The 26445-nt window shown below is 35.2% G+C and overlaps 2 protein-coding genes across 8 annotated transcripts in view; one reads left to right on the forward strand and one right to left on the reverse strand.

Moving 5' to 3' along the window:
- The window catches only part of LOC138328229 (calcium uptake protein 3, mitochondrial-like), a 138845-nt gene that overhangs the window by 107642 nt on the left and 4758 nt on the right, over positions 1–26445 (reverse strand). For all 4 annotated transcript variants that reach the window (XM_069274938.1, XM_069274937.1, XM_069274935.1 and 1 more), the window contains exon 2: positions 25077–25221. In XM_069274938.1, the coding sequence (XP_069131039.1) occupies positions 25077–25221 (145 nt within the window). The remainder of the gene's footprint in view (positions 1–25076; positions 25222–26445) is intronic.
- LOC138328232 (fibroblast growth factor 10-like) overlaps positions 1–26445 on the forward strand; it is a 117136-nt gene that overhangs the window by 74819 nt on the left and 15872 nt on the right. Inside the window, exon 1 of one of the 4 annotated variants that reach the window (XM_069274944.1) lies at positions 12273–12482. The exons of the other annotated variants lie outside the window; for them this stretch is intronic. The gene's annotated coding sequence lies outside the window, so the exon portion shown is untranslated. Of the gene's footprint in view, positions 1–12272; positions 12483–26445 lie in introns of those variants that run through there. 4 annotated transcript variants of the gene reach the window in all.

Genomic DNA, 26445 nt, shown 5'->3' on the forward strand with positions numbered 1-26445 from the left:
AAAATTAAGAAAATTTGCCTTTTTGGGGCCCCACCCCTCAGCCCCTAGGTGTCGGACCAGGCTCATTTATATAAAATATGATTACCCTTCCCAAATAATGTTTCACATTAAATATAGATGAAATCCATCCAAGGATTAAGAAGGAGTAGGATTTTAGAGCTAAAATTAAGAAAATTTGCCCTTTTGGGGCCCTGCCCCTCAGCCCCTAAGGGTCGGACCAGGCTCATTTATATAAAATATGATAACCCTTCCCAAATAATGTTTCACACTAAATATAGGTGAAATCCATCCAAGGATGAAGAAGGAGTAGGATTTAAGAGCTAAAATTAAGAAAATTTGCCCTTTTGGGGCCCCGCCCCTCTGACCCTAGGGGTCAGACCAAGCTCATTTATATAACGTATAATTGTCCTTCCCTAATGAAGCTTCACACCAAATATGGATGAAATCAACCCAAGGATGAAGGAGGAGTAGGATTTTAAAGCTTAAATTAAGAAAATTTGCCTTTTGGGGCCCCACCTCTCAGCCACTAGGGGTCGGACCAGGCTCATTTATATAAAATATGATTGTCCTTCCCAAATGATGTTTCAAACCAAATATGGATGAAATCCATCCAAGGATGAAGGAGGAGTAGGATTTTAAAGCTAAAATTAAGAAAATTTGCCCATTTCAGGGCTCCACCCCTCAGCCCCTAGGGGTCGGACCAGGCTCATTTATATAAAATATGATTGCCTTTCCCAAATAATGTTTCACACTAAATATAGATGAAATCCATCCAAGGATGAAGAAGGAGTAGGATTTTAGAGCTAAAATTAAGAAAATTTGCCCTTTTGGGGCCCCGCCCCTCTGACCCTAGGGGTCGGACCAAGCTCATTTATATAAAATATAATTGTCCTTCCCTAATGAAGCTTCACACCAAATATGGATGAAATCAACCCAAGGATGAAGGAGGAGTAGGATTTTAAAGCTTAAATTAAGAAAATTTGCCCTTTTGGGGCCCCACCCCTCAGCCCCTAGGGGTCGGACCAGGCTCATTTATATAAAATATGATTGTCCTTCCCCAATGATGTTTCAAACCAAATATGGATGAAATCCATCCAAGGATGAAGGAGGAGTAGGCTTTTGTATAAATAGTCTTACGCACGACACACGGCGGACGGCGGACGGCGCACAGCGCACGGCGGACGGCGCACAGCGCACGGCGCACAGCGCACGGCGGACGGCGCACGACGACGGACAAAACACGATGACAATGAAGACCCTAATGAATCAGTACTTTTAAAAAGTCCTTTACAACAAAGACATGAAAATTCAGTACATGTATACTAATAATAAATTTGTTTAATACTGGTCTCTTGCAGTCTTTGATGAAAGCCTTTTTGATTTCTGACTTTCTGTGACCTTGAGTGAAGGTCAAGGTCAATCTGCCAAGGTACCAGTAATGAACGATGGTCAAGGTCATTCATTTGTAAAAAAATCTGTAACCTGCCACTCGATCCTGTAGGGAAAAAGACTATAACTTAGTCTAATAATGATCTTAATGTTTCAGAAAGAAAAATTGACCAAACATTTTAGCTTTTTATTTTAATCTATGATCCTACTACGTACATTGTTAGTGAACTGTAATTTGGTGAATGCTGCAGCCATGGTCATGCACTTATGGTCAAGGACCCTTGTAGATCAGATAAATGATCAGTTTCTAAAGCTTATAGTAGCTATAGCCCACATCAAAATCAGATCCATGTGTAAAATACACATTTTTGTATGGCTGTCCTCTCCTATATAGCTAGCTAAGGGCAAATATATGGGTTACATGAATATATGTATTAGGTACAACAAAGAGGGAGAGTTTAGACTATACATCCCCAACCCATCAATCACAGGTATATTATGGTCACTAGCGGTCAGCTGCCCCTGAACTAGCTGTACCTGTGTCCTTGTGATACACATTCAGATTGGTTTACCGTTACAGCCAATCAGGTACAACAGGTATTAACTGGTACAGATCGGCAGATCAAAGAGAGTCTACCTGGTGTAGGGGCTAAACCCTGGGATTCACTACTGAACAATGGTGTCCCCTTCAGAGGGAGGGGTCTCAAATGGTAAACAGTAAAACAACACGGGTTCTCATCAAATGTCTAAACACTACAGATAGCAGTAGATATGGTATATATCCTTAAATATTCACTGGACTTAAATGGGCAATTCTTCTTTGATAGTAAAGTTGTCTGAATATTACTGTACATTATCTAAGTAGAAACAGAATCTAAAAATGTTAATTGATTCTTACAAGAGAAGGTAATATTTCGGTCTGTGCTGTTGTGGTTAGTTGGATTCTACTCTACCAAAATTGTTAGGAGTTTGACCATGAATGGATGATGCCTTTATATCATGATAAATGGTTTGTATGCAGATCTTGCACAATGGACTAAACACAAGATTAGGATATATACATGACTGATCATGTGATTTAGCCACCAGAACAGCTTTTACATGGTCATCTCGTCATAATGGTCCTGGCTATTCCAAGTAAAGTTAATAACACATTTTTTAATTTTTTTTTTTTACTTTTGAAGATGTACTATGCCATATATGCAGGCCTTCCAAAGCAAAGGGTCGCACAAAAGAAACAACTTAAAATTCAAACAAATTGATTAAATCAAGTACTTTATTTATATATGTGCATCTTGCTTATATTCAAATGAACAACATCCAAATAAGTATCTTTTCTCCTCAATATTTGTTTTACTCCAGAAATGATATAAATACACTTATCAGAAATAAAGAATATTTACCTCATGTTGATTAATACACCTGTCTCTACAGGTGCAATCAACAATCTCGTTATCTCACCTGAATAATCAAAAATTCTTCTTTTTAACATTCAATGAATCACAAATCAAGAATTAGTTGCTTACACCAATTTTATGGGTCTATTGTTAACCGTTATCGTTGGGAAAAACCGTGCACACAAATATAACCAAGTTCAGTCCAAAATAATGGGGAAAAAAACAATTAAAAAAAGAGGGCGTTTATTTTTCTTGAGATACCCATCTAGCTCATTATCGCGAGAGGCAAATCACGGCGATAATGAATTCAATTTAAATACACCATCAGTAATCTAAGGTCAAATCTACTGACAATCACATACTTAGAAGGAATTACGCTCAATTTGATTGTTGATCAGCGAGTGATCTTACTAGACTGAAATGAGACACAGAATCTGTACTTAATACGATATACCTGGAATCAGCCAACGTATGGAAAATACAATTTTATAGTTTACTGAGCTTTTAAGAAGTAAATGTATTATAAAAAGTGTCATTATAAAAATAAAGAATGACTTTGAAAAGAATATCATAGATAAATAAAGAGGTAATAGTGTTAATAGGCCTGCATATCTGGCACATCACAAATACATTTGAATACATAAGTTCTTAGTTACCATTCAATTGTATTCCGGAATATGGACTGATAAACAGATGTAGCTTATCAAATGCAAAAGATAACATCTTTAAAGTGTTTTTAAAAAATGTTTTAATTCAAATCACGTAGTTAATATGTATGCAGTCACTTAGATAATCATTTGTTGGATTTACAAATATGGGTCAAGGTCGCGAGCCAAGGTGCCCAAGTAATCAAAATGTCCGGCATATAACCACAAGCCTATAGCTATTCCAACCTCCTGAGTTTGAATCCCATGTTGGACAATTACCAGGTACTGACCACAGGTCGGTGGTTTTTCTCTGGGTCTTCCAACTCCTAAACCTGGCATGTCCTTAAATGACTCTACCTGGCATGTCCTTAAATGACTCTGGCCCAGTTAATAGGATGTCAAACCAATCAGCCCAAAGGTCAAGGTCAAATTGATATAATTAAATGAAATGAAAATTAGAACATTTCTACAATTCATGTTGGTTAAAAGAAAATAATGCTTTACAGACGTTTCTGGACATAAAATGACACTGAAATTTGAATTCTCTTCCTGATGACCTTGACATTTGACCTCTGTCTTATAAGTAGAACTAGGATACTGGGATGTACACATGTAATTGTCTCATTTGAAAATGACTCAAACACATTAAAAAACTTTTCCATAATTTTGCTTTTTTTTTACTTTAAATTGAGCAGGATTTTCCTATCATATACTTTGACCTTTTGATTTCAACTGTTTTTGAAGTCAGTCTATAGTTTGGAAATGGGAACGGAAGTAGAACTTAAATAGGTTGTGATGTAGTCAGAATTGTTTACAGACACCAAGCCTTTCCTGTTTGTAGTCCTGCTCTCTTCCTGGCAGCCAATTGTTTTTTATTGTGACTTTATTTTGAGCCCAGTTTGTGTGAATCAGGATAAACATGAAAGAAAAACAAAAGTTTGAAGAACAAAGACTCAGGAACTAGCTAATACCATAAATAGCAGATGTGTCATCTAAAATAATTTTTTCTAACGAGACACTCCTGCTGTTCTTACATGTGTAGGGTAAAATTGCCTAAAATGATTAAACCACATCTGACTACAACAAAAATATATCTCTTGTATTTTTTATAACTCAACGCAACTTGAAACCTTTAAAAGAGCACTTGAAATTTCCATTTCTAGGGATAGGTATATGGTAACATAAAATCTGGATTGTTAAATTGTCAGATGCATATGGAAATTGTTTACTCTGAGATGAACAAGTTTGATCTTAAAGCGATGGTCAAGCTATTGTCATCAACTGACCATCACAAAAGAGTATTCTCTCTGACAGACACAAATACTCTTGACTTGTGCAAGTAAAGCTACCGTCTTGTGACTCAACAAAATTTAACTGCATTAATTTACACATTATAGATGGGACAATAATATTTCAAATAACTGAAACACTAAAGAAATGAATATAAGTGTCATGATGATTAATTTTAACATCATTTTCCTTACACTATATAGTGTACCTTATAAGGGTGCAGAAAACTACTCAAAGTTGTAATTAGAGTACCCAGAATCCCCCAAACCCTATAAACCTTCAGTAGACAATGCTGATATATTGTCATTACTCCATATACTGACGATTTTATTACATCTTAAAACAATAAGGCCGGTTCATAAATTGACAATTTATTCCTCCAAGGCAATAACAGCGTCATTGAACTGATGTATATATACCAACAAGTTCTACCCTTTACTGCCAAATCAAATATCAATTCTGTCACCTCCGTACTTTGAAGTTATTTCTATAAAGTGATAAAGTTGAAACGAGATTTGAACAGCGTGTAAGAAACAAACATCAGAATGGGTTTGACATGCCCTTGGCAAGCCATGACAGACTTTTTCACAACAATGTTACACCTCTATCTCGTTAACGCAGGTAAATGTACCTCAGACGTACTGTACCTGTAGACATCACCTAGGACAAGTTTACCTGTAGCACAGGTAATAAAGTGATAAGTAACTTGTGAAACTCTATAATATACTTGGATTCACTTTTTCTTAATAATATTTATATGGCAATCATTTAATTACTCCACAGTTATATTTAAGTTGATTATAATACACATATAGTGCACTGATTAATATCAGCATGACAATTTATTGACTCGTGCCCTATCCGGGCCTCAAACTCACGATCTACGGCACCCAATCGCCTAGCCAAACATAGCTGCTCCTTCTACCACTGTGCGGGGATGTGGATGTGGCGCAGTGGTAGAAGGCGCAGGTGTGTTTGGCTAGGCGATTGGGTGCCGTAGATCGTGAGTTCGAGGCCCGGATAGGGCACAAGTCAATAAATTGTCATGCTTTGTTAAAAAATACACATATAGTGCACTGATTAATATCAGCTTGGTCAGAAGATTAGTAAGACAACATTTTTCTTACTGTTTATGGAAACAAAAAATTCTGTGACAGCCAATGAAGATTTTTCAGTCATTAAGTTCCCTTTGAAACCATGAATAATTTGACATTTACATGATGTCATGTACCCTCTAGTATACTAGATGTAACCGTGACCTAATTATTGACCAGTACCAGTTGAACTTTTGACATGACCTTGACCTCCAAACTGGCCCGCCTTCAGACACTTATTAGCTATAACCTTGACCTTAAATTAGCCATCTGGCCCTATGATCTGTGCTGTTGACTTTAATTAAGTGAGGTAGTTCCATTTGTATGTGGCTTTGCTTTAACTTCAACAAGAAATCAGACTTTTAGTTGTAACCCTGATCTTTTAAAATTGGGTTTAAGACATTGACCTTGACAGATGATCATCAGAATTCCCTTAATTGATACAGAGAACCATGCAGACATATATTGTAGGGATAAGATTTAAACGCCAAAAACAATAACACTTTTGTTTGTTTTTTCTATATTCATGAGACAGTTGACCTGTGAAACCTTTGATTTGATTCTTATGATTTATCCAAGCGCCAGATAATTATAGAATAGATCTAATACTTATATGACACTGACATCAACATGTCACCATGGATGCCACTGCTGCCTGATGCCAGCTCATTGATCTGAACTTCCCATAACTAATGAGAATGCACCTCCAAGAATCCATCCCTCTCCTTATCATCTCTATCTATTATCCCTTCTTCCTCCCTTTCCCTCCACTACCCTCCCCCTCCCCTACCCACACACATACATACAGCATAAGCCCTCCACCCTTTTCCTATATTCTATCCCCCATCCCTTTCCGTTGCCACAGACAATACTCGGTTTAACCAGACTCCTTAGCCACATGTTGCAGGCAGTATTAATGTTGGCCTGAAGTACCGGTAGTTGTGTAACACAGTCATAATCTATAGCTGCCAGATTATTGGCAGTTAAAGCTCGTGAGAATTAACCAATATGCACTCTGTTTCCTCATTCACAACATTTCCTTGTGGTCCGGAGCTTCTGCTTCCGTTCCACCAGCCCTGCCTTTCATGTGGTTGGTGTGGTTGTAGGTGTTTGTGTATAACTACCTGTGTGTTCAACTTGTTTTTGTCTATACAGATTACAGAGGGTGGGAAATTATTACTCAATACTTCCCCTCCCTTCCGAACTCTCCAATGCGAAAGTACTGCATGTGCATGTGAGTGGTGCAGGCATGTATATATCCAACGCTTCATTTTCAAGTTTCTTTGATGGATTTGTTCACATCCTATAAACATATGACAATTGTCATCTTTTTAGGATATGAGAGGTAACTGGTATTAATTCTGAACGAAATCTGGAGTTCCAGAGACAAACCACCCAGCTTGTGCCTATAGTACTATAGTGCTCATATGGTAATGTACTTGTGTTAAGGAGTTCAACAGGAACACTGGGTACCCCTGCCAAACGCCAACTTTTGCATCTTCTAATTAAAGAATTAAATTGTTGATCCCCATTGTTCTGATATAAATTCAGATAGTGTAGGTCATTAAGGTCAAAATATACCTCCCACTTCTGTTACTGACAGCTGCCTCACATTAATGAGATTAAAATGAGGTGTTTATTGGGGAGCTGGTCCATGCCTAAAGGTTGAAAGTTCTATGGTCTGTGACTTGCTGTAAATTTTGGTAACAGTTAAATTTATTTTAAATATTGATATTTAATGTGTACACATCTAAAATAGCTCACAAATGTCCGAACTGTACTGATCTGTTCTGGGCAGCCAACATTGACCATGTGACTCGGGAGGTTCCGATCTATACGGGTATCACAGATCACGTTACGCATTTCGGTTTTCCAATATTACCCAAAAGTTTGAAACATTGCATTGACTGTGGCGGTTCTTTCAAAATGTGAGTTATTTCATGCGACATTTACCACTATGTCAATAGTATATTGGTGCTTTTATGGATCTGAACCATCGTATATTCACACATTGCATGTTTTATGACAATTTGTGATGGTGAAAATTACAAGCAATATAACTGTAAGATAAATAAACTTATTTATTAATCAGGATGTGATATCCGAATGTTTTAAGCCAACAGTAAATATAAGTTTAAATGAAAATTGCAGTAAAATTTTTAATGTTAATTATGATTATTAGGTATCATATTTGTTGAAATTAGCACCACTTACCCTATTTATAAGCGCCCCTCCCCTTTTCTGGAGAAGGAGTTCTTTTCCATGGATTTAATAATGTTTTACAATACGTAATGCCTCTGACATCAGCATTATATCCCATATTACTTGAACTTGTGAGACTTTTACATGAGAATCACGACATGAAAATGTGTCTCAAAGGTTAAAAGGCATTTGCATCTTAACTGTAACAGATTAATGTGTAATGAGCACAGAAAGAGTTAAAATATAGTGACATTTTTCATCCACAGCTTATATTATGGTTCACTAATAAATGCCTCTTTTTTTTAAATTTTGAAGCGCCCGGCCATTAATTAGGGCAAATACCCTATGTTAATTTGGAAAAGACTGATATATTAAGTTTAATATACATTAAAATTTATTGAAATAAAAATTAAATTTTATTTCACAGAAAACATCTGGATTCAACAATGGTCTCTTTATTTTAAATTTGTCAGTATGAAAACTAACGTCCTTTTTTGACCACATCTATATATATACCCTATATATACCAGCTGATTCCCCACAGTGGGAGGGTAATCCTACATACTGTAACAGTTCATGAGAAATACCCTTCTCCAGATCCCCCAAGACAAATTATAAAGATAAAACCTAGTCTGTAAAAGTACAGTATCAAAGGCTTGAATTAAGATGCCTTTACTCGATGATAGCTTAAATATTTCAGGTAAATCTCAGGAAAAGTTCCCAGATAAATGACACAACCGGCCAGGTAAAAATGTCTGTGTGTCTCTTACCTGTTAAATACACACCCCAGCCTATTAAAAGGCACTTTCTAATCTATTGTAGGTATATGAAAAATTCTTCGTTTGTTGTGGTTTAAACAAAATGTTCCTTTCGCTTTCATTTATCTTGGCTTTAAAACTAACCCTACTTAGATATAAACTCGAGCCCAGACTACAATGAACTTTGGACAGATCGAAGAGTAGAGAATTTAATAAATACATCTTATTAAATACTCCAAAAGATGTAAATGTTTGTTTTTATCCACAATCTTTGTCAACACAAGATTTTTCTCCTTTGATGAAGGGATTCAGATAAATCTCCCTGAAATGGGGGTAAAACGTAATGTAGATGTTGTCTCGGCCTAACAGCCAATACACCTACGGTAAACGCCAACAACTTTTACTTATAATAATAAGAATAATCCAAGAAACCAGGCCAAAGTAAAAATTCTCCATACATTTATATTAACACAAAATCCATTTTATCCAGTTACTTAAAGTTTTTTTACCTTATTTCTATACATTTTTTAATACAAAAAAAAAATTTACAAGATCTAATTGTGGCGGGTGTCGTCACATTAAGTTCCCCCAATCACCACTGAGCCTAATCTGACAAGAGTGACCTCCCCTGAATGATGATGTGACATTGTTTTACCGGTAGATAAATTTAGTTACATAACGTTTTTGATCAATGGAAACAATATTTCATTTATATCAGAAAAACACAACAAAAATAAAAGTGGACTTAAAATGGATCCCTGCTGAACTCCAAGAACAAGGTAGAAAATTTGACACAGTCAAGAATTTTTTTTTTTTTTTTTTTGTATAATTATGGTATTTTTCACTTCAAAAATTTAGAATCTGATTTAAACTATTGAAACTGATTCCAGGCAAATTGGAAGAGTAGTTAAATATCTATAAGCAGTTTATGTTGAACAATGAAAGGCTGCGACAGCCATCTTGGATGCTGGTCGAAAAAAATGAAATCAGTTGACACATCTGCAAGTCACCAGTAATAGCGTCGCAAAATTTCAAGGCGATCCGACTAACAGTTTTCGAGGAAATGGTTTAAGTCGCGTCGGAAAAAGAAGATGAATAAGACACGGACTTCATACAACTCAAAGACCCCTTATTTCTTTTTGAATTTGGACTCCTTTAGGATCTAAGACATATATGCATCTTGTTTATTTCAGGAAAATTTTGAACCCCTATAACATATCTTCCTAATTATATACCATCAGATATATTACCATGCATTATTTCAAGTAAGCCTATTAGCTATAGCTTTTTGAGGCAACTATTGTGAACAATTATGGAAACAAACAGATAAACACAGGAACTGATATAAGGTTCAACGCCTAGTCTGATGTACAGCCCTAAGAAATAAGATGTTATGTTAAAATTCAAATTACTCTGGAGTCAGACTTAGACACTATCACATTACCATTTGGTACGATAATACAAGTTGTCAAAATGCATGCATGCTAGCTTAGAAAGATTATTGAAAAACTCATCAGGAGTTCTGTCAGATAAAACAGGTAGTCAAATTACACAGTGCTAAAGGTTAAAAAGAGCATTGAAACGATTCAGAAATTTGGTCAGATAATACAGGTTGTCTGAATGCACTGCTAGATTAGAAAGAGCATAAAAAAAACCTCACGAATTCGGCCAGAAAATACAGGTTGTCAAAATACACGGGTGTTACTGATTACACAAAAAGTATTAGAAAACTCAGCATTCATATTTATTTTACTCATCCCAGAATGTACAAAGGATAAATCAAAATGAGGGGCAAGATTCAAAACATTTCCTTTTCATCTGGCTCTTTGTATACGAATGAGACCGCACAGTGACTTATGGCCGACAGTCGTTTCACTGGGTGAAACGTCACATGATCTAAGACTTATTTATCTTTCTGGTGTTACAAAGATAACACTGTGTAATGTCTACACAGGCCATGACATATGTTATATTTAAACATTCCTGTAAAATTTCAATGGAGGCATGCATTAATTTATGTATCTCCAAACATTCTTCTTTATTCATCGTTTAATAAATTAACACCATTGCTAAGCAGTCGATACAGCGGGTCGAAATTCTTTGGATTGTATCTAATCTATAGTGGGCTATTAAACGATATTATCTTCCCCAGTTACATAAGTAAGTCGCACCAGCCCCTCCAACTCCTGAATGCATTTCTTTGGTGATCTGTTGATTTGGTCTGCAACCTTGAGTATTGTGCATTCAATGAAGGGTATTCAAAGCATTTCAATGTACCAATTTCTGATTCAATTTAATCTAAAAAATTATTGAATCATTATCTACAGGAGTCAAAACAACACTTTAAAGTGAAAGTGAAATGCATCATATAATGCTGGCCATCAAATAGCTCCAGTTGATAAGCATTCCGGCCCCTTACTGCTCCAATTCTGCTATATTATCTAAAACTTTAATTGCTGGAGAACATTGTAAGCAAGATTCTGTTTGCTATCTCACTTCATCCTACTTGTCTCCCCTTGTTTGCTCTCCTGTGAAGGAGGTGTGAATGGCCAAAATGATAGGACTTGAGTATATTCTGATAACGAAGAACGTACACAAACAGAAATAGCGATTGTCTTCAATGCTCATTATCAGAATATAAACTTGAGTTGTTCAAAATGTCGTTATTTTATATCTCTATCTTTTTTAATAGACTACTGAATCTACACATTTTCAATTTATTGCAATGCAGGTGGTTTTTTATGTTTATTCTGACTTGCACTTTTTCCTTTTTCTGATTTTACTATCAGGCTTCCCAAAATAAATACAAATTGAAAAACAGTTAAACTTTTGACACATGCAAGTGTTCAATTTTCATCTATTAAAATCAGTTAGAATATTCCAATAATTCTGACAAATTTGATTGTTATCTTAATCCAATTGTTCATCTCTATCACTGAAATATTTAAAATTAAAAGTAAATGCAATCCTTTTTTCTTCAAATTGCATCTGAAATTCACTAAGCCCAACCAACCAACCTTATATCAAATATGATATAAATCCCAAATATCTTAAATTCCAGACAATTTTCTGACACAATTTTGATGGTATGTAATGTTATATAGATATGTGGGCAGAGATGACGAGCTTTGTATACCGTTAATATAATGAGCCATCACGCCAGACTTCAAACTTCAAAAGATGACAAACTTCCTATGTATCCACTTAAGAGAACACCTAGAAGTTATTGACAAACAATTGATAAAGTGACCAGCCAAACAAGGTGTGACCAGTCGGTTTACAGTAAATATGAACAGTGACCAAGCGTGGCTTGTATCATTTATATATAAAATGAAATAAACAGGAGATATTGGTGGGTCCTACGATCAACAACTGTTATACGCTTGATAATGTATATCGAAACAAAGCGACGTGTCCAGACATGTCGTTTTCCGTCGATCTAATTCGACACTTCAGCTGATAAAGGGATGGACGGCCATCCATTCATTAAATATCAACATTGGGCGATCCAGACATTTAAACTTTCCTTATGGATGTAAGATCTACAGAGTTTTCCCCAACTTTCGAGATGACAAAGGATGAATAATTGTGCACTCAGTGGACAATGTGGTACAGTCTGAAACATTTCCTTATGGTACGAAAACACTGACCGACCAAATCTGCCCCGACGTAATCCACTCACACCTACAACCTCGTTAAGCACAGGTAGGTGATGGGACATAATATATAGGTAAAATTTACCTGTGATTTTTCAATCTGTTTGAATATTTATTACGTGTCTACCTCGGCAGATATGTAGGTGTATCAATGACCTGGATAACTTGAGGTATACATAACATTATCTGACCCCAGGAAAAACCTATATATATTGTCTATATACGGGTCCCTAGAACAGGTCTATACCATTGGCCGCCGACTCGATTTACCTGGGATTTCAATCGTATATCAGTTACCATTCACCTCATAGAGGATAAGTAAAAGTGTTTATCAGCACTTTGTATATTTTACTAAAAAATAAAGTCCTAGGATATATCAAAATATCCCTGACCAAATTAGGTGTTTGTAAAGATCAAGAAATCAATGAAATGTTTTTTTTCAATTTTATCTTCAATATATATATTCAACTGTAAATGACTTCAACAATGCAATAAAAATGAGTTATACATCTATGTAAAACAAAGAGGCTATTAATGTGAAAGTTTTCAAACCATTTTCAAAGCACCATATAAGTCGGTTGTGCTGATTACTATAATAACTTACGGTAGAAAAATTATGGATCGGAACATCCGAAATACGAATGAAGGTGGTGTTTTTTTCAGAATTAAAAACGATAGTGATTTTCCTTCAAGCAATTACATTGATAATTTGTTTTTATCCTAATTTGTAAGACATAGTGACAATATTCAATTTTAAATAATGGAGTTTATCTAAAAATGCATTTGTACATTTACTGCATTCAACTTTACAACTAAATGTTCAAGAGAAACTCAAGAAAAGATATCAAAATTTTATTGCTGCATCAAAATCTTAACTATAAGGTCAGTGAACATAGCAAGGATACAAAGTAACCTTGCAGATAGCATATACTATCAACAATGATTACTTCATAAAGGACACCTGTATATTGGTGTCCTTTATATATAGGTATGACTGTACTAGCCATCAGTCTCAAGTAAAATACCTTTATTATATAATTGGTACATTCATTTTTGGTCACTCTAATGTTATCTGCAAGCAAGTTTCCATCTAAGCTAGAAAAGGTGATTTAGTTCAATTAATAACTCAGAAACTCATTCAAAAAGTTTATATAAAGTCTGATGAATGGTGAAATTGGAAACCATTCTTGCCCTGTGTCGTCATGTATTGTTGTTTCTGCTGACCAAAGAATTTCTGCTATTAAGACAGAGGTTAGAATTTAGTTCTGCCAATACACAGGAGAAAGGGGGAGATAACTTTCATATTTAGCATATTTTGAAGTAATTAACACCTTTTAATCTGTCTAAGAAGGTTGTTCCTTGAGGCAAACAAATTATCCGCCAAAGTGTTAAAGTCAAGTGGTCGAATTATTCAAGTACTTAAATATACGACTTACCGACAACATTCCAAATAAGTTACAGACTAAATATTAAATATTCAAAAAATTTTAATACAATGACGAAAAACATTTTGATCTCTTAAGTTAGATTTAGAAGTGTTAAATATATCATTTTTATTGTGATTATATAGGGATTACTGAGCTTATCATATATTTCTTTGTCAACATTTTTCACAGGCAACTTATTTGATCCAGATCAATTAATTTATAAATTATTAAATGTTGAATTTATTTTTGGATTTTTGATCTGCCCTACAGCACAAATTTCAATGGGAATCAATTCATTTTTTTATTATTGAAATATTTAATAGTAAATACCTTTCTATCTTAAACAAGCTGTTTAAAATATGCCAGGTTTTACATATAATATACAGTAAGCTATGTAAGGTATGTTCAACTGACACGATACGTGGATCACTACCAAGCGAATGTAGAGTACAAAAGCCAAGGCTCTATAGTCAGACATACTGCAAACATGTTAACATAGCGTTTATATTCAATAGCATTGTACATATGTTTGCTTTTTGTATTATCTAGATTTGGAAATACACAAGCATATTTGAGTATTTACTGAGTTGAAATACAAATCCTGATTCTTCGGCATTTGTTCTTATATAATGTGAAGATCCCTGTACATAGAGGCTTGTGTGGCCTTCACATAATAGGTTTTGTAAATCCACCTGAAGCCAAACTTTAACCTTAAATTACGTTTCCCGATTTGTTACCATCCATATCTACTATTACTGAATTTCCTGGCCTGAATTCTCCATTTATAATTTTCTTTACATGCACTTCTATGCAATTGTCAATCTCTGTTCAAACTGACAGAAGGAACTTGATAACACACCCATCTGGATTTATCTATTGAATCGTGAGCAATTTGAAAAGGAATATTACCGATATAAACACACTATAAAAAAGTGGTATTTTATGCAAGTTTCAATGAATGTTTTACAAATACCTTATACATATTTAGGATGGGTACACTAAGCATTGTAATTTGAACAATAATTGAACTAAATTCACCGATTTTCTTGAACAAAACTAATTATAAATGATAAAGTTATGAATTCTATATATATGCAAACAGAGAAAAAATTAAGTATATAGTATAAACAACAAGTTTAATTCTTTTTTCTCAATTATGATTTATCTTTTTGGGAATAAGAAGGTAAGAATGAGAATATTGTTCAAATTAAATAGTTGCAGCAATATGTTACCCTCTATGTATTACCTCAAAGTTCTAAAAACTTTAAACCTAATTTCCTCATTAATCAAATTGCCAACCTCTCTCCTGTCATACTGACTGGAACGTTGTTTGTATTCCAACCTTGCAATACATATTGTTCAATAAATCTCACATTGGTATATAGCATGTATTGTATCAATATGCTTTTGTCGACAAGTTTTACATTAGTTGTCCACAATCTAGAGCTGATGCCTACTGAAAATGTTACAACAATGACATTTGGTTGGTTAAGTTCTGTTAACATAAAACTTAGCTTTGTACATGGCCGCTTTTTAACATATAACAATACTCATTGATAATTATTAACTCGAGAATTTGAATGGCTTTTTTTAAAGATGCTCCACCGCCGACAGAGCATAAATGATATTCATAATTTGAACAATAATTGGTGTTTAATCGTGTATATTTATGCCTAATTAACACAAAAAAAAATAATTTATTTTGCCTTTGGTGCATGTGCAATCATTACTTCATTCCATATAAGGTATAGTACTAGTGTATAGTGAATTTTTCGAGATGCAATTAATTATTTTGGATATTTTTATCTTGAAGTAAAATTAAAAGGAGCTCAATCTTTTTCAATGTGGTAATGGTGTAAAGTAAGTAACTTTTGTAACTGAAGAATAATACTAAATCGTCTGCTCCTGTTTTTGTCGTGAAAAAATACCATTTGTCAGCGGTGGAGCATCTTTAAATCGTGTGAAATAAAGCAATACGTAGAGGATTTATAGTCATATTTGGAGGACCTATAAGGATCCCTGAATTGGGTGAAATAGCCAGATTAAATGTACCCTAACATCTATAAATTCTGAGAGAGCTAGATTAAATGCACACTTATACCTAATTCCTTTTCAAAATTTAAAGGTAATTAAAGAAGTCAAATTTTCTTTCATTCAGCCTTCAAATTAACAATACAAATTAAAATAGATGTAATTTTTATCCAACAAACCTTGAATGTTGAATATTCTATTCATCACAAAACTAAATCAGAACAGTAGAGTTGAAAGTCTGGGATTTGATATATGAATACTATTAAATCAAAATGAAAAAAAAAATATCATTAAGACTCCTGCCTTAATCTTTGGAATGAAATTTCCAAAATTTCTATATGAAATAAGCAATGTAGTAGCACAAAAAAGTGTTTCTGATCAAAAAGACATCTTTGCTCGATAACAAATTAACACTGTTTTAACATCAATATTGTATCAAATTAGAAAAAAATATATGGTTTCAAGTTCCCATTCAATGGCAACAAATTACTCAAGCATGTCACTGTTTCAGAATTCTCTGTGTATACATATGTTAACAAAGCACATAAACATCAACAGATAAATCGTTAATATTAAGTGTGTGGTATAAATCTGTAGAGATAACATCAGCTTACAAAGACTGTCATTACAATTTGTTGTAGACCGTCTATCGTTACATATGGAAATTTTACGGATTTATTCATAAAATCCTAACAGGGTTACCTGACTACCACAAACATGTCGGAACAAAATATTGTGTTTCTTTTTCTTGTTTATTGTCCACAAAATGCATCATCCATTTTATTTTGTTTGAAATCCAGTAATCATTGTTAGGTCGTGGTTCAGCGAGTTTATAAGTCTATATAACAGTAAACATGTCGCAGCCGGTCACATATACACAAGTCTAGTATCGCTTACATACTTTTTTGATGAACCTACAATGTTGACATGTGATGTGCAACTCTAATCTATTAAAAAATAACGATAAATCTTTCGTAAAACACTGTCATGCTCAGATTTGTCTGCTTTTATGAACTTTTTCAACTCTTGAGAAATTTCATTTCATCTACCCTCTGTCCCAATATACAATACCGGTAGTGGTAGACATTAAACATTTTCAACCCTTTTACAAACACATTCATGTACTAAATCATTTCTCAATCATACATCAAGCATACCATACAGTTAAAGGATATTCTTTTTTTTTCTAATTTGATCAAAATGGGTTAAGGTGGCATAATGGTTAAGGTGTTCCGACAGAGGCTTCAGTGGCCAGTAGTAGTGATTATGACATTCTGACATATATTACCACAAGCCCCTATAGCTACCTCTGGGTAAAAAGTTTGAATCTATGTGGGGGGCGCAGTTGCCAGTTATTCATGAGAAGCTGCTTTTTTTTCTCTGTATTCCTCCACCATGATGCCTGACATGTATCTAAATGACTCTGGCTGTAAAACTAAACAAACCAAATCAAAGTATTCCAACATATTACAACTTGCCTTATTGGCCTCAACTTTGGGGTTTTGAGTTTATGACTTCAGATCAGTGGTTTTTCTCCTGGTACTCATGCTTTCCATAACCTCCTAATCAGGCACACATCCTTTAATGACCCTACAGACTATTATCAAAATGATAAACCATATAAATAGAATATAAAACAGTAATTGCTATGTTCAAATTGAAAAGAATTTATACAATGACAAGAGATCCCAGAGGGATCTTGGCGCCCACCAAAGAATGATCTATGTCTGACAATGGAAAGAGGGATCTTTTCTCTGCTTTTCAAACTTTTGCAAACATACTACATATAAAATTTGAGACAGATCGCTTCAGTACTTTCTGAGAAATAGCAGTAACAAACTTCAACTATCAAAATCCAAGATGGCTCCTTGGCGGCCATCTTGTAAATCGATCGGTCCCAAATCGAAATATGCACAACTAGGGCCATAGAGGAACCTATATATGAAATTTGAGACAGATTCATTCAATACTTTCTGAGAAATAGTGATAACAAACTTTAACTATCAAATTCCAAGATGGCAGTCTGGCGGCCATTTTGTTGACCGATCGATCCAAAAACGCATTATGCACAACAAGAGCCCTAGGGAAACCTACATATGAAATATGAGAAAGATCCCTTCAGTACTTTGTGAGAAATAGCGATAACAAACTTTAACTATCAAATTCCAAGATGGCAGCCTGGCGGCCATTTTGTTGACCGATCGATCCAAAAACGCATTATGCACAACAAGAGCCCTAGGGAAACCTACATATGAAATATGAGAAAGATCCCTTCAGTACTTTGTGAGAAAATAGCGATATTAATCTTTAACTATCAAAATCCAAGATGGCTGCCTGGTGGCCATTTTGTTGACCGATCGATCCAAAAACGCATTATGCACAACTAGGGCCCTAGGGGAACCTACATATGAAATTTGAGAAAGATCCCTTCAGTACTTTCTGAGAAATAGCGATAACAAACTTTAAGTATCAAAATCCAAGATGGCTGCCTGGCGGCCATCTTGTTAACCGATTGGTCCCAAAATGCAATATGCACAACTAGGGCCCTAGGGGAACCTACATATGAAATTTGAGAAAGATCCCTTTAGTACTTTCTGAGAAATAGCGATAACAAACTTTAAGTATTAAAATCCAAGATGGCTGCCTGGCGGCCATCTTGTTAACCGATTGGTCCCAAAATGCAATATGCACAACTAGGGCCCTAGGGGAACCTACATATGAAATTTGAGAAAGATCCCTTCAGTACTTTCTGAGAAATAGCGATAACAAACTTTAAGTATCAAAATCCAAGATGGCTGCCTGGCGGCCATCTTGTTAACCGATTGGTCCCAAAATGCAATATGCACAACTAGGGCCCTAGGGGAACCTACATATGAAATTTGAGAAAGATCTCTTCAGTACTTTCTGAGAAATAGCGATAACAAACTTTAAGTATCAAAATCCAAGATGGCTGCCTGGCGGCCATCTTGTTAACCGATTGGTCCCAAAATGCAATATGCACAACTAGGGCCCTAGGGGAACCTACATATGAAATTTGAGAAAGATCCCTTCAGTGCTTTCTGAGAAATAGCGATAACAAGAATTGTTAACGGACGGACGGACGGAAGGACGGACGGAAGGACGGACGGACCACGGACAAAAAGCAATTTGAATAGCCCACCATCTGATGATGGTGGGCTAAAAATATATACATGCATTTTGTATCATTTCCATACTTGTTTTATTTCAAATCAAACAAAACTGATTATATATATGTCAGAATGAAAACAACACCTGTTTATCTACATCATTATATTAATGATTCTGGCTAATAAGTAAAATAAAAACAAGCCATTTGATATGTTACAAAAGAAATAACTAACATGGACACTTATGCAATGTTGTCCTCAAAACCAAACATTGCACTTTCATTTACAAGTTTGAGATAATCTCTTAAGTTCAAACCGATAGAAGCACAAGTTCATCAGTCAAGTGCCTGATACATGTAACCAATACCTAAATATCAGCCCTGAAGTGCAAACGTTATGAGCTCCCTGGCTCTTCAAACAGACCCACTGTGCAGACTTGGAGCAAACACCTAAAACTTCAAAAAGTTTCGACCACCCTGAAGATTAAAATCTAGCAGGAGGTATTTGTTTTAAGAGAGTATGACTATCACCTTTGTAAAATAAAAATTTCATTTTTTTTTCTGTTTTCAAAAAATCTAGTTGGTAACTTGGTGACATCAATAGTACAAGTTACATACCCTCATTATTATACACAGAAACCATGGCCCCTAAAAACCTTAACTTGGTAATAGTAATGTAGTTTCCTGCCCATTAACTTTCTTCAGATATCCCTTCCCCATCAACCTGTTGGTATTACCAAACCCTACATCCATTTGTACTCAACCCAGCACCTCCCCCAGCATCCCCGTCCCCACCCTCATCCTCTAATCTCCCAGCAACCCCTTCCCATCCCCATCCTCTCCCTCCCCCAGCACCCCCTAACAGCTTCACACCCATCTTTCACACCCCAAAGATCCCTAAAGATGTATCACATGTAAACAGATCTACAATCCACTAATTATCTATTATTCCAAGTGTAACAACATATACTTTTTGGCAAGGGACCTGATGGCTAAAGGCCTTCCTAAACAAACGCAAACACTCTTCACTGGTGTACCCAATATATAAGTACACATACATACAGTACAAAGCATAGACCAGGTTATTGAAGGCTTTTTCTTCAACTGTCTTACAAGAAATATAAAAACAATTGAATCATTTTTCCATATCTCCCTGCACATAAATAAAGATATAAAGATAAATTCCTTTCAAAGAAATGGGTATATTTATACTGCCATGCATGTATATGTCACCTGGCTATGGCACTCTCAAAAGGCAGTTCCACCTTTTTTTTCATGGATACAAATCCACTCTTTCTGGAACCCAAGCCCTTATACACCATATATTTACACAATTATACCTATAGACCTCTATATCAAGGGTCATGTTTGCATCCTTTATATATGGCAACAATATTTTAGAACCAATCTTGCAGTTTGTCAATTAACACCTGCAATGCTCACGAGCATTTCAGAAAAAAAATATGCATTTCGATGGCACTAGATCAGAACAACCACTACACATTTCATATGGCAGAATCTTCATATTAAATTATTGCACTTTCTAGAATTATATCACATCTTCAAAAACGATTTTGGTTATAGCTGACTGAAAGGGTAAATAAAACTATTGGCAGATAGATTTGAGTGTGAAAAGCTATTGCCGTATTTGGGGCTTGTGCTTAGCTTATGCAAAGTTGAACACATTCTATATATGCCGGCTGGATATTTGCCAAGGCTCCAGCCCTACCCTAAGTTTCCACGAACAACATGTACATATGCATATAAGTACTTGAATACCAAGTCCCACACAGGTAAACATACCAAGTTTGTCGAGTAAAATTAAACTTCCTCTTGTGTCTGTGCCTTTGTCCTTCTTCCCAGAGTATTGTTCTATGTAGATCGGAGTAGACAAATTACTTTTTATACAGTATATAAGGCCGGGAAGTGTTATCTAATTTAAAACAAAATAGCTCTCGATCACATCTGAAGTGTTGCAATATAAAATGTAGGGTCATGATAAATAATACAGCTCAGTCGGTAGAGTCAGTTCAATAATATCCAAGGTACGCTTGGCTTGAACTCTTCTACAATATCTCTCAGACTAGTATTGTGGATTCAATAGAAGACATAGTTATAGAGCTCCATTGATGTGGTGTTCTGATTTAGCCACCAGATACTACGGAGAGGCTTGAATCATTCAATGACTAAATATCTGGGGGGCGGGGGGGGAGGGGGGGGGGGGGGGGGGGGCACAATTGGCACTAGGACATTAAATAGGCAAGTCAGAATCTAGGCTATGTGCAAGAACAGATTTGTAATGGACATAATGTAATACTGTGTATCCTCTGTCCCCATGCAATTTAGTTCTGGAGGGGTATAAAAATAAACTATCTAAATCATCATCGTTAAGATCAATCTCTGTTAGTGATTTCTTTACTGTCTACAGGACTACATATATCTAATATTTTGCTGCCGTTTTACTGCCTTCATGGAGTCCATATCATGTATCCACCTCTTGCATGGTTACAGGGCCAAATCCTGATACGGGGCAGTTAATTGCCAGGTACTGAATGCATGTCTGTGATTTTTCTCGGGGTACTCTGGCCTTTCTCCACTTTCTGAATCTGGTACATCCTAAAATGACTCTGAGTGTTAAACAAAAGTAAACGAATTGTGGAGTCACTATAGAAGATAAACCAGATTGCATGTACAACTGAATTTTGTGAACGATAATAGTGCACTTTTTTAAAATATTTGACAATAACACTTGGTACCACACAGTACCGTTTATTCCCTGTTCAGGTTGTTTTCACAGGTAGGTCTATACGAGTGTTCCAACACGTCATATATTTGTAAAGAATCCTGTGATCAAAACCACAAACACATTTCGAAGTGGGCGTTGTAATTCAAGGTTATGTATACCAAATCAGCAGAGTCAGCATACCTGTATAATGTACAAGGATATTCAGAGTGTTATGACTTTCACCTTAAGTTTTCTCCAAGTTTGATTAGCCACCCACGGGGCAGTCAAAAATGACCTGAATTAAATGATATACACCTACACATGTATTTTGTTGTTTAACAAGATAAACATGTGCTTTATTGTTTCAGAACAATTTGAAATCACTCCTTTCCATATGACACATACAAGAAAGTGCTTGATTATATTGATTTCATATTAATAACTTCCTCTGATAGTGATCTTTGTAACAAAACTTAAACATATGAATTCATGAAAAAGGGTTTCATAACAGGGAAGTTCTGAATTACCTTGATAGCCAAGATTTTAACATAGCTAACAAAGCATTTCTAATAATATATCATATCAAACTGTCCCTGTTATAATATTCACTCAGTGGCTGAGTGATTAAGGTGTTCCAATAGATTATCACTAGCACTTGCAATTGGCCTACATCTCAGGGTTTCTTCTTTGCGTCCCATGTAGGGCATATCATACAGTACCGGTAGTTGTTCGGTGGTGACTGTGGTTTGGTGGTTTCTCTCCAAGAACTCTTAATTCACCACCTATACCTAAATACATCCTAAATGACCTGGGTATACGACCAGCTGCAGCTAATGCATATGAATGGGGAGACATATAACCCATATTTGGCCCATTTCTCTTAAAATTAAGCCAAATATTGATTTTTTTTTGTTATTTGAAATTCTGAAATTATTGAGACCTACTGAAAGATAGTGTGAGGTATGGATTTTAACCAGTGCACATTGTTTGATTTTTCTCTTTTTGATCTTAATTATTTTTTCATTCTATCATGTTTGGTTATTTTTCGTATTGTTAAATTGACTGTTACATGCCTAGGTAGCTCTGAATATTGATAACTATCAAAAGGTCATATTATTTGACCTTGAAAAAACCTGTATTATCCTTCTGGAACTTGAAGGAGTTTTTTTCTTCTGTGACACCATGCTTTGTCCTTTCATTCCCACTGATTTGCATCGTTCACACAGTCCTTAGGGATCAGTCCCGGACCATGGGAACAAAATATGAACAAGACAACAGTTTGCTATGTATACATCAGACTAAATAAAAGACAAACCCCAAATTACCCAATCTCCATTTATCCCTCTGATAATGAAGTCACCTCTTGTTTTCAAAATTAGATTATCATTCGATCTTGATCATCTAACAGTGGTGAGCAGAGATGAGAAGTCTGCGATAGTCTTCATGGAGATGAACAAGCGATAGCTATGCCACTTAAACGCCTATTGAGTCTGTTATGTCAACTTGGAAAAATCTCAGTAATGTGCTTAATGGATTTAAACAAAGGGACAATCAAACGATGATGTCCCGCAAACGATTTAAGAGGAACAAGCACAGTTGAAATATGACCTGGGCCAGTCTAGTTCTCACAGCACTGGGATTAACACCACCGGAATCTCATGTTTTAAAGTCATACAAGAAGCCAAGGCATTTTGGAGATTTAAATTCCTTTTTACTATATATTTATAACGCTGAAAAACCAAGCTGTGTTTGTGTCCACTCATGGGGGCCTTATGCTACGCACAAAAAGTTCATTCATAAAACTTACATGGGATTCGCAAACACCCATGGATAATGGTCATTACGATGTTTCCTTTCGTTTCGTTTTTGAACAAATACTTGCTTTATCTGCTAAAGTAAAACGTCCATAGCCTATCGATTTCCTTGTCACTGATCGTACAACAGTGTTTTCAATTGTGTGATAGATTGGTCGTGCGAAATTGATCTGATCATCGTCAACACCACAACGTCTTTGTTACAGTGAAACTTTCGGAGATCATAACAGATTATTTCGGAGATTGTAACAGATTACCCAAGTCTTTATGTTGGTACACGACAATTTACACTTTTCCACATCATTGAAAAGCTTGTCGCACATGAAATAAAATCTCATCCGTAACAAATATGCAAGAAAATCATTGAAGCTATCAGAGTTGTTAAGTGATTTCCAAAGTCTCTCTATAGCTATGGCCATCATGGAACACAATACAGCCAAGCCTGATTATAGAGACCATCCAGCATACAGAGCAACAATGGTCTTTACAGCCAAGTGGTCTTCATACACAAGTTGAATTATCTTGAAATCAGTCAATTGGGAGACTCAAAAAGTGGTTTTATTAAGCAGGTGGTCTTTATACAGAGATGGTCGCTAAGGCAGGTTTTACTTATATACTCTACATATATAACATAGAATATCTCTGAAAACTTTTGATTTATGATATTTATGCATATTTTGCAAAAATCCTTATTTTCTTACCCTTGTAATTGTTTAGCCTCAATCCATTTTTTTTTTTTTCATTTGTATGTTTTAGTTTATATATATAGTGAGGCCAAGGTGTTCTAGCGTTTCATGTGTTCTACTACCAATTGTCTGAGGGGCACCTCCATCTCTTGTTTCGAGTTGGAATCCCAAACAGGCCAGATGCCACTGCACAAGATTGACCACAAGTTAGTGGTTTTTCTCCAGCTAATTCTCTCTCCCCATCCTAAATAAGACCTTTAATGACCCTGACTTAAGTATATATAATAGGACATTTAACAAAACAAAACAAACACATAGACAGAATACTTTAAATAAAATAATTCATTTAACCATACATATGGGCTTTTTACCACATGGAGACTTTTATTGCTTACATTTATTGTTACCATTTAGATTTTAGCTCTCAACAACATATGTTTGAACAAAACACATTGTCAATTTTTAGTAACTCAATTCCTAGAAATGTGGACCTTGCGATTGTGAGCAGGCAAAAACAGGTGTAGAAATTAGGTAAAATGTCTCCACAGGCCCCTTAACACTAAATATGATCATTAATTTACCTGATGCTTACAAGCCAGATCTGTAAATTGTCTGAACCAGGATATGGGACGGTTACATGGAATCAGGTATAAAATATCCTCAAGGTTGTCCGAAGGGTTTTTCAACAGAATTTAATGCAGAGCTAAAATATTTGCATAAAATCATTACCAGTGCATGTTTGTGAATGGGACCCAGATCATTTAATTGTGTAACAGCTTTTATCAGAGAGTAACATGACATTGGTTGGTTTTATATCTATGGCTCATACTTACGTCGTGGCATTTCTTCTGTAACTGATTCCAGGAAGTCTTGAGGCGTCATGTATGTCATGCCTTTGTACTCCACAGATGCGAACTGTCGGAATCGAACCTCCCGGTAGGTGTGTGGGATTCTTGTTTCTTTAGCTCCATCACCATCCTGCCAATACAATATTTTTAGCATTTAATATTCAAGATTTTTATTTAGTTTAGGAAATATCGCTCCCAATGATCAATGGTTGGGGACAGACTCAAGTGATTGGGAGAGGACTGTCTTGAGGCATTGATGGCACAACAATAAACTCATTATTTTACCCCTAAAGACACATTTAGACTCTTCTAAATCAAAGACTAGACCAGTCCATTATGAAATTTCAGGGGTGAATGAGTATAAGTCTATAGGGTTTGCTTTATTTTGGTGTCCTTGACATCATGATTCAGTGAGATAGCACTATAAAATGAATAAGAGTGAGAGTCCCACTATATATACCTACTACAAGAAGACACAACATATGTCTGAAAATACAGCAGCCTCCCAAAACATACAAATATTCACTCACGCAACACACTACATACAGAAGAGGTCATCCTTTTATGACCATATAGCTAGTTGTTAATTAATAATAGGACTTTACTCTTTAAGATGCTCCACCGCCGACAGAGCAAATATGATATTCATCATTTGAACAATAATTGGTGTTTAATCATGTATATATATGCCAAGTTAACACAAAAAATAACATAAAATAATTTATTTTGCCTTTGGTGCATGGGCAATCAGTACTTCATTCCATATAGGAAACAGTGCTGCGGAATTTTTTCAGAATGCAATTAATTATTTTTCATATTTTTAACTTAAAATAAAATTGGAAACTCAAACTTTTAAATGGTGGTAATGGTGAAAAGTAAGTAACTTTTGTAACTGAAGAAAAATACAAAATCGTCTGCTCCTGTTTTTGATAGTGAAAAAATACCATTTGTCAGCGATGGAGCATCTTTAATCAACTCATAATTACCAACCTTTATATACTTAGTCACTTATACACAAATTTTTTTTAATAAGCTTTTTTTTACGAAAAAAAAAATTGTTTACTTATACACAATTTATGTTTTTAACAAAATTCCATTTTACCTTTGGGTTGGAAAAAGAGTACATTTGAATTGTTCATATTTAGGATGTGAAAGCAAATTGTTTATGCAACATTTGGGTCAACTTTATAAATTATCATAATGAAAACAACATTCCTGGCCTAAAAACATACAACGCCTTAACTTATAATTTGAAACACCTTTATATTCCATATCAACCAGTAATATATATACACACCATCAAAAAAATAAGAAAACCTTTAAATCTAAAATATGCATGTTAAATACCTGTTTG

The sequence above is a fragment of the Argopecten irradians genome, chromosome 7 (genome assembly GCF_041381155.1).
Source record: "Argopecten irradians isolate NY chromosome 7, Ai_NY, whole genome shotgun sequence".
NCBI lineage: Eukaryota > Metazoa > Mollusca > Bivalvia > Pectinida > Pectinidae > Argopecten > Argopecten irradians.